The 14,958-nt window shown below is 38.7% G+C and overlaps 1 protein-coding gene across 2 annotated transcripts in view; it reads right to left on the reverse strand.

The window, feature by feature from the left end:
- Positions 1-14,958, reverse strand: part of PLXNA4 (plexin A4) — a 1,066,226-nt gene that overhangs the window by 82,907 nt on the left and 968,361 nt on the right. For both annotated transcript variants that reach the window (XM_073619416.1, XM_073619417.1), the window contains one exon: positions 11,067-11,170. In XM_073619416.1, coding sequence (XP_073475517.1) covers positions 11,067-11,170 — 104 coding nt within the window. The remainder of the gene's footprint in view (positions 1-11,066; positions 11,171-14,958) is intronic.

Consider the following 14,958-nt stretch of genomic DNA (forward strand, 5'->3'; position numbering starts at 1 on the left):
GATGATCAAATACCACCAAAAGAAAGCTCTATTTGTGGGAAAAAAAGGACGTCAATTTTGTTTGGGTACAACGTTGCACGACCGCGCAATTGTCAGTTAAAACAAAGCAGTGCCGTATCACAAAAAATGGCCTGGTCATTGAGCTGCCAAATCTTCCAGGGCTGAAGTGGTTAATACAGAATCACAAAATTCTACTGTAACTTTGATTGCCTATTCGTTAATATAAATTAGTAATTATAATTTCAATACACCTGAGGTTGATATTTAGGGAATGTATTTTAACACATGCCTCCCCATTGCACTTATTATAAATTGCACCAGCTGAATGCTACATACAAATACTGTAACTGCAGCTCTGAGTTCACAGGACACATATGCACTATATTTCAATCAACTGCATTTATCCTAGCTGAAAGAAGCTAAGCAGAGATTAAACGTAAGTAAAGATAAAAGTAGAGAAGTATACTTCCAATAAAAATAATAGCAGAGTAGTAAAACCTGGCAATAAAACAAACATCACAGAGATATATTGGATGAACCAATATAATTCATATGTGAAATTACACCAAGAAGAGTTGGGTATTTTTTTTCTGGAGGTCCTATTTTCCCAGCAGTGAGGTATTTAGAGCTCTTCCCTGTGTGCTCCACAAATCAATACTCCCTGGGATAGCTAAAAGGTATAGAAGTATCCCAGGGAACAATGATGTGTGAAGCACACCTAAATCATCTCAGACAGCTACAGTATAAGGGAGAACTATTCTATACTCAACAGCAATAAAAAATTAAGTGATATGGGTTGGCAGACTGGCACAAAAATGCCTTCAAAGCATGGAAACAATGCATCAGATTTAAAAATACCCCTTGAATATATACTTTAGTTTAAACCTAGGGATGTTTACAACTAGTATTGTTGCATGTCTAGAAGACTTAATTTATTATATTTATATATAGTTCATTATTACTTTAACCTAGTAATTCTGCCAGTAAAATGCTCTTTGTCAGAGCATGACAACACTCATTCTCTGTACTGTATCTGCAGTTTATTAGTCCTTAAATTTGGTGACTGTTTTAGTTTTACTTCTTTTTTCTTTTCACCTAGTTCCTGTCAATGTTCAACAACATTTACTTTCTGTGAATTCATTTTCTGTACTGTATCAATTAAACAGCAATTTTATCAACCTAGGCTTCTCCCCTGCTTTGGATTGCAAACTTATTTGACTCCTTGCCTCCATTAATTAGGAAGATAGGGTTGTGTAGTTCTCAGTAGATACCAGTAGCTTTGAAAGCTGACAAGATTGTTTGAGATTTCAGTTCAGTATACAGGAAGTTACAAATACAATAAATTTCTATCAAGATCAACAAGTATCAACTTGTAACTGCAGAAAATGTAGTAAGCCTGAAAAAAGAAAAACAAATGCAGTATACATCTAAAGATGGGTTAACTGCAATATATTATATTTTTGTGCTTGGGTTTAGTTATTTTAAGTTGATCATGTTTATATATTTAAAATGAATATTTACTAGATGTATTATTATGCATGTGTTTAATAATGCACTGTTCACTCATTGTGAATACACAATTGTCTTTACTATTTATTTTTGTGTCTGGCAGCACTAGGGTCACTAGTTTGCATTCCAACCATGGCACTACCTGCCTGGAGTTTGCATGGTCTCCTTGTGCCTGCGTGGGTTTCCTCTGGGTACTCCAGTTTCCTCCAACACTCCAAAGACATGTTGGTAGGTTAATTGGCTCCTGTCTAAACTGGTCCTAGTATGTACAGTATATGTATGAATGTAATGTGAGTTAGGGACCCTAAATTGAGGGCAGAGACTCATGTGAGTGTACAATATATATATACCTATATATATCTATATATATATCTATATATAGATATATATAAATATATATCTATATATCTATATATATATACCTGTAAAAAAAAATTGCATTTTTATTCATTTCTCATAATTTATTTAGTCAGTACCTACTCAACTTGATTCTGTATACTCTTCTGTCTCTGTACTGTATCAATAAAAAGTAAACCGCAAAGAAAAACAAATAATGCTTTTGGGCAGTTCCAATCTATATGTGATCCACACACATGTACTACCATGTGACATCACAGGCATGTACAATAGTTGCGCACAAACACAGAAACACAGAATGCTGAAGAAAAGGCAGCGATGGGACAAATGCAAACTTGCATGCTTATTTTCCAGATGAATAACCTACAAACATACAGTCACCTGTTATACTTTCTGAAAACATCTAAGAATATCTGTTTAATGCAATATGATCTGATTTAAAGCCGAGCCCATACATAATACTGCATTTTTTAAGGAGAATATGCCCTCCATTGCATTGCTAGGTATTAACGCCTGTCTGCGTGATTTCATCACTGATGGTAATCACTTTTTAATCTGCTCTTCCTGTCCCAGATTTCTAGCCCATGCCAGCAGACAACACCCTGACATTTAATTTACTGGTATTGCCAAAAATGCACTCAGGGCTCTTGTTTGAGAGGCTGGTCGGCTTATCTCCAAAATTATTTGCACTTTAATGAACAGAGTGAGATTTCTATCAGGCTTTAGGCTGGCAGAGGCAGCGGACAGACAATGCCAGCAGCAAAAAGGAGAGAGGCCATTCTCTGTGATTGGCAGCTGGGTGACAACAGAAGGCTTATCTCTATTATATAGCAAAGGGCTGTCTGTGCTCCTTTCCCCTTATTTCTGTCCTTGCGCTTCCCCTCTGCCTTTCCATCTTTGGACACGTTCTTGTTTTTAATCTCTGCAAATCCTAAAGGCAGGGTGACCCCTTCATATAGAACCTAAGACAGTACTGTATTTTCAATGTTGTTCTACCTCTACCTTCATCGATAAATTTGTTGGCAACGTTCATTATAGCATTTATTGATGCAGGTATATATTGTCCAAAGGTAAAGTTTTCCCTTAGTTCTAATATTTGCACCTGCATCACAGCAGCATTTTTTACATCTATCAAAATAAACCCTTTAACCATGAAGTTAAACATAAAGTACTACAAATAAATTCATACATATAATAAAATGAATTTGAATCTGAACTATTATACATTGTTAAGGGATAGTAAACATAGTGATGTTTATATAACTATGGTTCTATAATGTGAAATTAAAGTGATTGTAAAGGCAAAAGGTTTTTTTTAATGCATTCTATGCATTAAGATAAAAAACCTTCTGTGTGCAGCAGCCCTCCTAAGACTTACCTGAGCCCTAGTTAGATCCAACGATGTTGCAGGAGTGTCTCGGCTGCTCAGTACTCCCCTCCTCATTGGCTGAGACAGCAGCGCAGTGCCATTGGCTTGTGCTGCTGTCAATCAAAGTCAGTGAGCCAATAAGGAGAGGTCATATCTACCATCACTTCTGCTGAATGCTGCCCACTGGGGAGGTAAAGGAGCATGCTGGAAAGTCTTGCCTACAACTATAGTCATTAGGCTGAACATCAGTCTGTTCTGCAAAAGGTAAGCAACCCTTCTTCAAAAGAACATGGTGCCACAGCACCCTGAATCTTGGTGCATGTGAATATGCACATGTCAACCAATGCATGAGGGTGTCATTAACAATTAATGGCACTTCTGTGTATCTGCTAAAAGCCAGCATGTTTCTATGGTGTCAAGAAAGCAATTTTGCATGTATTCCCGACACAAACAAATTTGAACGCTGGCTAAATGTCTCAGTTACAATGGTGGTCAGTGTTAATCTTCTCATTACATTGGGGCTTGGTGTACAGTCCTTTTAATTCACACTAGTGACCAGTGTCAAGGTCCCCCTTACATTGGTGGTCAGTGTAAATCCCTCTTTAAATTGGCGGTTACTGTGAATGCTACTATTACATTAGTGGTCAGTGTAAATCCCCATTACATTGGTAGCCAGTGTAGAACTCCTCTTTAAATTGATAATCGTTAAAAAATCCAAACTTGCATTTGTGGTCAGTTTTAAATCTTTCCTTATATTGGTGGTCCATGTAGAAGCACCCTTAAAATTGGTGGTGAGTGTAAATCCCCCTTACATTGGTGGCCAGTGTAGAAACTCCTCTTTATATTGGTAATCGTTAAAAAATCCAAACTTGCATTTGTGGTCAGTTTTGAATCCTCCCTTACATTGGTGGTCCATGTAGAAGTCCCCTTAAAATTGGTGGTGAGTATAAATCCCCCTCACATTGGTGGCCAGTGTAGAAATCCTCATTTATTGGCTGTTGATGTAGGGCTGGGAAAAAAATCGATTTAAATCTTGAATCGAGTTGAGAGGTCAAATCGATTCAAAATTTAAGCAAATCGATTTTTTTAGATTTTTTTTTTTTCCACCGCGCCGGTCCCGAGGTGCTGCGGGCATGAGTTTTTAGGCGAGGCCGCGGCTTCGGCCTAGTCCGCGGCTACGGCCGGACGCCACGGACTAGGCCGAAGCCGCGGCCTCGCCTAAAAACTCATGCCCGCAGCGCTTCCGGACCGGCGCTGACACCGCGCCAGGCCTGAAGAGCTTTGGGCACGGAGTTTTTAGGCGAGGCTGCGGCTTCGGCCTAGTCTGCGGCATCCGGCCGTAGCCGCGGACTAGGCCGAAGCCGCGGCCTCGCCTAAAAGCTCATGCCCGCAGCGCCTCAGGACTGGCGCGGTTTCCAAAAAAAAAAAAAAACTCGATTCAAATCGTGAATCGAGTTTTTTTTAAGAGAACCGAAGATTTTTTTTTTAAAGAAAATCTCCCAGCCCTATGTTGATGTAAAATCCCCCATTACATTGGTTGTCAGTGTAAATTCTTCATAACATTGGTGATCAGTGTACATTTTCCTTTCCATTAGTGGTAAGTGCAGAATTGCCCTTGCACTGGTGGTCAATGTAAACCCCCCTTTACATTGGTGGTCGGTGTAGAAGTGTCACCTTACATTGGTGGTCAGTACAAATCTCTGACAATGGTTGTCAGTGTAAATTCCCCCTTACATGGAGGTCATTGTATATTCCCCATTACATTGGTAGAATCCCCCATTATATACTTGCCAAGGATTTCCAGCTTTGCTCTACATTATTCAGAATTTGCCACAGTATACTGCATCCTAACTAAACCCATCCCCCCACCACTTCCACTGATCCCATCAACCCCCCAGCATTTCCACTGATCAGCCCCCCCTTTAGCAACAAATCAGTGAGCAATAATGCTGTGCACTAACCTCTTGCAACCAATTAGTGAGTGTTGTAGATGTCTAGTAACCTCTAGCAATCAATCAGTGAGCAGTATTGATGTACAGTAATCTCTAGCAACCAATCAACAAGCAGAAGTCATGAGCTGTAACCTCTAGACAATAAAAAGTGGGCCATAATGTGTGCTGTAACCTCTAGTAGCCAGTCAGTGAGCGGCAATGATACACTGTAACCTCTGGAAACCAATCACAATCGCTGCCTGATCTGATTCAGTAAACTGATTTTGAGTCTAGCTGCTATTTATTGTATGTCTCAAAGCATGTGGAGAGTGAAATTGCATGGAAGAGGGGGCCCAAGAAAATGTTTGCCCAGGGCCCATATTGGAACCTTGTCAGTGGCATATATATTCTAGTAGCAGGTCCCTTCTGCAGGAAGACTGAAACTGAAGTGGCCTTCACATTATGGTGTGCTAGAAGAATTTAGTTAAAAAAAAACTGGTGTGAGTGTGTAAATTAAGCACTCTGGAACAAGGTCTAAACAGAGACAGAAATTGTATGTACCACTATGTTTCTCTGTGAATCATCATCCCCATCAAAGGGAATTTACAAAAACAGGAGTCCCTATCAATGTACCTTAAACTTGTTAGCACCTAATGTCACTTACTGTATATTTCAAGCTGATGACTTTCATATCTTTTGTTGTACAAAATGCATGTTTCGTACAGCCTGAAGAAGAGGCCATTGCGCTTCAAAAGCTTGCACTACAATCTACTTAGCCAATAATAGTATCTCTTAAAATCCAAATTAGTACTTGAACACTGTAATCAAGAAAAACTGGTTTTGAGGATACATGTGTACATAGAAGTCAGGGGGCAGTGGCTTACAGGTGTTAAAAGCATGCTCCCTCTGTTCCTTGGAGAAAGGGTATCCAAACTTTCTAAACAAAGGGCCAGTTTACTGTCCTTCAGAAGTTACAAGGATTGCGATATGGCCAGTGGAAGTGAAAAATGCTACAGTGTCAGTGAGAGCAAACCATGACTCAGGCCTAGTAATCCGTGGGTGTAAAAGTAATTCCACAGCACTTGTGGTCAGTAAGAGGAATACTGCTCCATTATTGGTACTGGTAAGAACAATAGTAGCACATTTTTGTTGTCAGTGTTGGGGGGGGTTAGTGCCCCATTGTTGGTTTCAGTGGGTGTAATAGTGCCCCGTTATTGGTGTCAGTCGAAGGAATAGTAGCAGTGGGAAGAACAGGTTCTCAAGGGTCATTTAAAATGCAAGCAAAGTGGCCCACAGTTTACAATTACAGCCACTGCAATACCTGTTCCTATTAAAGTAATTGTAAACCCTTAGTTTATTTTTTTGTTTTTTTAATAGCAAACATTATACTTACCTTCTCTGTGCAATGGTTTTGCACAGGGCATCCCTGATCTTCACCTTCCTCCACAGGCATTTTATGGGGCACTCATGTGGACTCACTCCCTAGCAAGCTCTGTATGTCCATAAATACACTGAACATGGCTCGGACCCATCCCATGCTCGCTCCTTACTGGCTGTGATTGACAGTAGCAGGAGCCAATGGCTTCCAATGCTGTCTCTGAACCTATGAGGAGGGAGACAGCTGAGATCACAAGATTGAGTTGGGCTCAGGTAAGTATAAGGGGGGCTGGCAGGGGTAGCTGTACTCAGAAGGTTTCTTACCATAATGCAAAAAATAATACACCACCCTTTAAACATGGGTAAGCTATAAGTTATATGCTGAGTCAAGTGTATTTAAAGTTTTTTGACAAAGTAAGGGAAGGTTATAACCACTTTTGTTTTGCTTTCTGTATCTCATTAGGAAGATTTCCCTTTACTTCTTGTCCTGTAGAAGGACATAAGAGTATATTTTTCCAATCTTTCCAATGTACATTAGTGATTGTAAAGGTTCGTGTTTTTTTTTTTAATTTTTTAATAACAAATATGTCATACTTACCACCACTGTGCAGTTCGTTTTGCACAGAGTGGCCCTGAACACCGACTTCTGGGGTCCCTCAGCAACTCTCGCGGCTCGTCCTCCTATCAGATAACCTCCTAGGAGAAGCGGTCTCCAGGGGGTTACCTTGCGGGCGTGCTCCCGAGTCCAGCATTTGCGTCCATAGACATAGGCACGACCCTCGGTGCCCGCGTCATTGGATTTGATTGACAGCAGTGGGAGCCAATGGCTGCGCTGCTATCAATCTATCCGATAAAGAGCCGAGAACCCTGGGCAAAGGAAGAGCGCATCTCCGTCAGGTGAAATTCCAGGGCTCAGGTAAGTAAAATGGGGGGCTGGGGGGGCCGGTGACTGCCAGGTGTTTTTTCACCATAAAGGAATGGGATGCATTAAGGTGAAAAAACACAAGGGTTTACAACCCCTTTAAATCCTCTCTTAAACAGATATCACTGTAAGTGTCCCCATTGGAAGATTACCCCTCTATTCTTGTTCTGGTGGCAACTCAAAATTGTGGATTGCCTGCATTTTCATTACATTGGTAATCTGAACAATTAGAAAGAGCAAATCTCCCTAAAAGAGACACAGGCAGCATTTACAGCAAAACATGACATAGGTTGTAACCCTTCACCACTCTATTGAATCTGAAAGAAGTTTTGCCTTTAGTCATACTTCACAAGAGCTACAGGGTCTGTTGAATTATAAACTATTTAACAGTTTTTTAATCTCAAATTATTTCAATTAATGAGATGTTACTTGATTTTTTGTAAACCTACAGTACATTAAAGACTTTAATACATTTAAATCTTCAGTATTAATACAGGTTAATTGCTTGTAATTATGCAATTTTTCAATCCAAGAAAATGTATAATGACACCTAAGATAAGACATTCATGTTTCTCTTTAAACTTTTCATAGTCTAGAAGTATTATGTTTAATCATTGTGCAAATGGAAGAATTATACTTTGCTTAACCCCTCCAGTATTAAGAGTATATTGGCTGGCTTCAAATTCTTATAGATAAGACAAGAGTATGCCCAAATAGGACTAATAATATGGCACTATTTTATTGTAAAATTGATTCTGAACAATCTGCCATGTTGCAACCATATAAGCAATTGTGAGAATCATTTGGTGTTTATCTCAGTTTATGTATTTCTTTAGTTCCTTAGAAAGTTTAATACTGTATATTGCAGCTATCCCTGGTGGCTGCATTGGTTTTCTTCTTTCAGGCTAGGTACCTTTTATATAAGTATGGAAAAATATCAGTTGTTCTTTCCAAATTTCAATGTAAAATTCTGTGCACTGAAGTGATATCCTACAAAATGTTATCAGCTTTTCCAGCAGGAGTCTATAAGCTACTAACTACAAGCCACCGCCCCAATATATAATGGAGATTATAAGAATAGGAAGTGTTGGTTGTCCAAATCAGGAGATGGGTTATGGTGAAAACTGTGTTCCTCCATAGATAATGGTGAGTGATTGTTGTCACCCCAAGACAGGAAGTGTTACAAGAAGAAAAAAAAAAAGAAAAAGGAGAAAAAAGCCTGGAAAAAGGAAACAAATACAACCATTACATCTAAGGGCTGATCGGATGCAATATATTATTATGTAAGGCATGTATACAGCAGTTGGGGAACCCTCAGAGAGAAAAGGTATATATATATATATATATATATATATATATATAGTGATTTATATACAGTATCTCACAAAAGTGTGTACACCCCTCACATTTTTGTAAATATATTATTATATCTTTTCAAGTGACAACACTGAAGAAATTACACTCTTCTACAATGTAAAGTAGTGAGTGTACAGCTTGTATAACAGTGACAATTTCCTGTTCCCTCAAAATAACTCAGCACATAGCCATTAATGTCTGAACCGTTGGTAACAAAAGCGAGTAAACCCCTAACTGAAAATGTCCAGATTGGGCCAAATAAGGCATTTTCTCTCCCAGGTGCCGAGTGACTAGTTAGTGTTACAAGGTGTGAATGGGGAGCAGGTGTGTTAAATTTGATGTTATTGCTCTCCCTCTCTCATACTGGTTACTGGAAATTCATCATGGCACCTCATGCCAAAGAACACTCTGAGGATTTAAAAAAAAGAATTGGTGCTCTACATAAAGATGGCTATGCTGTAAGAAGATTGCCAAGACCCTGAAACTGAGCTGCAGCATGGTGGCCAAGACCATACAGCGGTTTAACAGGACAGGTTCCACTTAGAACAGGCCTCACCATGGTCGACCAAAGAAGTTGAGTGCACAGGCTCAGCGTCATATCCAGAGGTTGTCTTTGGGAAATATACGTATGAGTGCTGCCAGTATTGATGCAGAGGTTGAAGGGGTGGGGGGTCAGCCTGTCAGTGCTCAGACCATACGCCGCACACTGCATCAAATTGGTCTGCATGGCTGTTGTCCCAGAAGGAAGCCTCTTCTAAAGATGATGTACAAGAAAGCCCACAAACAGTTTGCTGAAGACAAGCAGACTAAGGACATGGATTACTGGAACGATGTCCTGTGGTCTGATGAGACCAAGATAAACTTATTTGGTTCAGATGGTGTCAAGCGTATATGGTGGCAATCAGGTGAGGAGTACAAAGACAAGTATGTCTCTTGCTTACAGTCAAGCATGGTGGGGGGAGTGTCATGGTCTAGGGCTGCATGAGTGCTGCCGGCACTGGGAAGCTACAGTTCATTGAGGGAACCATGAATGGCAACATATACTGTGACATACTGAAGCAGAGCATGATCCCCTCCCTTCATAGACTGGGCCGCAAAGCAGTATTCCCACATGAGAATGACCCCAAACACACCTCCAAGATGACCACTGCCTTGCTAAAGAAGCTGAGGGTAAAGGTGATGGACTGGCCAAGCATGTCTCTAGACCTAAACCCTATTGAGCATCTGTGGGGCATCCTCAAATGGAAGGTGGAGGAGCGCAAGGTCTCTAACATCCACCAGCTCTGTGATGTCATCATGGAGGAATAGAAGAGGACTCCAGTGGCAACCTGTGAAGCTATGGTGAACTCCATGTCCAAGAGGGTTAAGGCAGTGCTGGAAAATAATGGTGGCCACACAAAATATTGACACTTTGGGCCCAATTTAGACAATTTTACTTAGGTGTGTACTCACTTTTGTTGCCAGCAGTTTAGACATGAATGGCTGTTCGTTGAGTTATTTTGAGGGGACAGCAAATAATTTACACTGTTATACAAGCTGTACACTCACTACTGTAGCAAAGTGTTGTTTCTTCAGTGTTGTCACATGAAAAGATATAATAAAATATTTACAAAAATGTGAGGGGTGTACTCACTTTTATGAGATACTGTATATATATATATATATATATATATATATATATATATATATATATATATATATATATATATATATATCTTTTTTTAGATTTTAGGAAACCTCTTAGAGGACTAACTGTAAAAAAATGTAAGCAAAAAGTGTAAAGAAAAAAGAGCAGCTTCCCCACAACAACCACTCACATTCCTTGTTCCACTTTCTTAGTAGAGATTAAACCTGACAGGCTGCTGTGGGCCTATATTCTCTTTTGTTTTAAGTCATGAACATGCATTTTTGTAGTAAGAAATAATCAATATAGATACATTTAGCTAAATTTAAATTGTTCTGCCACCATCCTATGTAAAACCAATGAAGTAACAAATAAGTACAGGTTACTCCAAATAAAAATCTCAATATTTTATTGATATGTTAGAATGCTAAGTTGACACCAACAGCATTATTTGGAAAGTGAGTTTTATGCACTATTTATAAGAAATTTAAAAAACCCAGAACAAGACATGTTCCTTTTTTTGTTAACAAAATACAAAAATATAAAAAAAAGTCCATAATTTGCGGTCAAAGTAATATTTTATATTATTTAATAATACATATGACATATTGCCTAAAGTACCTGATAGTGTGCAATGACATTGAGCCTCTTCCAGTCATTCTCTATCTTTGTTGTAATATCTTCATCCTGAAGAATCATCCGTGCTCCACTTGCTTGTCTCCATTCTGTAAAGTTATAGTTTAACACATTAAGTAAATATGTTGAGGGTTAATAATAATATTGCAATCTCTATGTAGCCTTTCTAGTAATCAAAATGTAACTGAACGTATAAAGGGAAGATTCTCTATGTTATAAGAAACATTTAGAAATTTTATTTTTTGCCTAAGCAGTTGCTCACAAAACCTGGCATGTAATGGTGCCTAGGTATTCTTGAGCCTACAGCCTCATATTTGCAGCAATGTGAAATCTAAGGCACTGATTTCTCTGACTGCTAGTCTCAGGAGATTTGCAGTGAGATTGAATGATGTGGCTATTGTACTGCTCACGGTTTTCCTTGCTAGATGTTCAGACTTAAAGTGGTACTAAACCAAAAGTAAACTTTTATTACAGTATATTGTGGCTTACCGTTTCTTAGATGTGATGGCTGCATTTGTTTTCTTTTTTTAGGCTTTCTTTCCTTTATTTTCACCTCGTTAGCCTACCATTAAATCTGTTGTTTTCAACAGAACAAGCTGTCTAGCAGATATAGGGATGAGACAAACCAAACCACCAAACCAAACTACTGACAGGGGTGCTTATAATAATCAGCTTTTATTTATTAATATAAAACCTTTAACCAAAAAGGAAAACAACTTGCTGTAACTGCTTATAACATGTTAGCTGGAGTTTGGCATCAATTTGTTAGTGTATCTAAGTCTGCTAGTCATTTTAACACTCCCTTAGCCTCAGACTGGCATTGCTGCTGTCCAAATATGTTTCTGGTGCTCCTTCATCCAGAGTGTAGACTTTCTAATACAGGAGTTGTATTACTGGCCAGATCACCAGGTGAAAACAAAGGGAAAAAGCCTAAAAAAAGAAAACAAATACAGTCACCGTAGTCACCATATCTAATGACTGGTAAGCTGCAATATATTAAATTTTAAAATGTTGTGTTTAATACAACTTTAAGATAGAAAAATCCAGCTTCTATCAAGATGGAGGCCCCCACACCGAGACACCATGCGGAACCAGGCTTGGTATGTCAATAATTGGGAAAAGATCTGCTGCAGGGTGGCCATAGGCAATACTGGTGACAAATCTTTTACTCTTCTGCTGGCCTATTTGATTGCACAATTTCCAGAGTTTAGTCCTTCCTTAAAGCTGCTGTAGAAATTGAAGTGTTATTAAAGCCAGATTAAAAAACAAAAACAAAAAAAAAAACATGTTGTACTTTCCTGCTCTTTGCAGTTGTTTTGCACTGTGTCTGTTTACGCATTGAGCGCAGCTCGGGCCTGCCCCCTCTCTCTCCTCATTGTCTCACTGGATGTGATTGACAGTAGTGGGAGCCAATGGCTCCCGCTGCTGTCTTAGTCGATGAGGAGCTGCTGCTCTCTTGCACATCACTGGATTGAGATGGGGCTCATGAAAGTATTGGGGGGGGGGGTTGGGGGGAGCTGCACACTGAAGTTTTTTTACTTTCATGCATAGAATACATGAAAGTAAAAAACCTTGAGCCTTTACAACCACTTAAAACAGTGGACTTGGGGCTTTAAAAAGTCATAAGGGTTAATGCCAATGTCCAAGTTGTACTTTCCATTCATTAGTTCATACATATTGCATTGTTTACACAGTTTGCTAAGCCTGTCAAGGAATTGGGACAATTTAATGTTATCATTTTCACTGGCAATGATATGTTGTAGCACAATCATGAGGACAGAAGGGGAGCCTCCAAACAAATACTATAGCCTATGGGGAGAAGTGAGTTACATAGAGTGCAGCAGTGAGCTGCTTTAGAACTAGAAGAGACTATATGAAACTTTCTAAGTTTTGACAGTTTTAATTTAGTGCTTTTCAGAAAAAAAAACGAATTATTCTTAACATTATACCCTTACTGTCAGTTAAATTCACATACTAAAATTCTGTATTCAGTTTGTCACAATGGCTGGTGAATACAGTACACATTGAACAAAAATTAGTGGGAGAGTTGTTTATGTACCAAACCAAGGATTTCCATTAGCAGCTGCAAAAGAGTAAAATAGCTGATAAAAACATATTATTATAAGTCTATGATGGGGCTTTCTTTACTTTAAACAAGAGTGCAGCAATCTAAGTCCAGTTTGCATAGGAATTTCACATCTGCCTCCTCAGAAAACTTGCAATTTAGCTACCGTCTCAGTCTTATACATCTTAATCTTATTTTACTGACAATTCATCAGACACCCTAATGTTCGGCACATTTATGGTACAATAGATAGTTATTTTTAGTGTCTCTACAGAGCTATAATGTAAGGCAGACTTGACAGTAGCGTAAAACAACAGCCAACTGAAGGATTCCACTCTAATTATCAAAGACCATTGAGTGTACTGCTCACAATTTATTAGGAATGGTAAAAAAGATTTTCTTAGTTCACTTTCAAGGTTACAAAGTTTTTGAGGTTTGATTAAAAATATATATAATTGCAATGAAAGCTTAAAAGACATCTATTTTTTTAGTAATGTCATATTTCCTAATGAATGATCCAATAAACTGCAAAAAAAAAAAAAAAAACTCAGCTAAAGGTGACCTCCAAAAAGTATTCATATTCACCAAGTAAAAGAACAGGAAAGTGTGTCCTGTACATTGTCATCAGATCAGTGAGCTTCTTTAAGCAAGAACACTAAAGACAGACACTCTCCAATCCAATCTGTTTCTGCTCTACCTTGTAGAGAGAGAGAGAGAGAGGTAAGTAAAAATCCCATTATCTTTATCTCTCCTTCCAATCAGAAGTGCCGATGAATGCAAACTCAGAAGACAGCAGCTGTGAACTCTTTATATTTCATTCAGAAGATAGTGTATCTTTCACCGCATATGTGAATTGTTGAATTTCTGTGCTTCAAATATTGCAGGAAGCTGCAGTTCAGAGAATACCCTGAATAAAAGCCAAGGACACTGGAATAACATGCCTACCTGCTGCTGCATACTTTAAGAATATAAAATGGAAGTTGTGCAGATTATTTTTAGCCATGAACTCTATTTATTAATTCAGATATAATAATAGCTATAGAAATGTATTGGCGTTAAAATAAATCTTGCAAATCAACTGCCTTAGCTATGGGGCTTACAGGGAGTCACCATATTGTCAACACTAACTATGCAGTAAAAACAATTACAAAACAGTAACATAGTCAGGTTAAACAACAGACACAAATCCATCTAGTTCAACCAATAGAAAATAAACAGTATCAGTGACTAGAATCTGCCTTTCAGGTGATTGTTTGAACGTTTGCTGCCACTGGAGCATACTTGAGTGGGTACTGTGCTTCAAAACTTATTAAAATCCCAACAAAAGTGCACCATCTAGTAGATTATATTCTGAAGGCTTTGTCCTCCCTAATAGAAGTTTGAGAGTCATTGGGTAATCTATTTTACATACACCTGTATACTGCAATACTCTGCATCAATGTGATGCTGGTAAGCAGGCCCTGATAAATCAATCTCAAGTTAAAATTCAGTTAGCTGTAATGGATTTGCCTGGTCAGTTGGTTTGGCGATTCAAGGGGTGGATTTGCTAAAGGAAAATAGACTGTGCAGTTGCACTCTTCAAGTGTAGTTGCTCCAGAGGTTAGTACATGAGCAGAAGTTCTGCTGGCTTCCATTATCATCCAATCATGTGCAAGCCAAAATGCTGTTTTTTTACTTTTCCTTGCACGTGATTGGGTATTCTTTACAAAGTGAAGGTTTACCTTGTTTACTAAGCTCTGGTGCAACTGCATAGTCTATTTGCCTTTAGTAAATCAATCCTGAGCTGTCATATTTATGGACATATTGTGGAAT

This window comes from Aquarana catesbeiana, linkage group LG03 (genome assembly GCF_042186555.1).
Source record: "Aquarana catesbeiana isolate 2022-GZ linkage group LG03, ASM4218655v1, whole genome shotgun sequence".
Classification (NCBI taxonomy): Eukaryota; Metazoa; Chordata; class Amphibia; order Anura; family Ranidae; genus Aquarana; species Aquarana catesbeiana.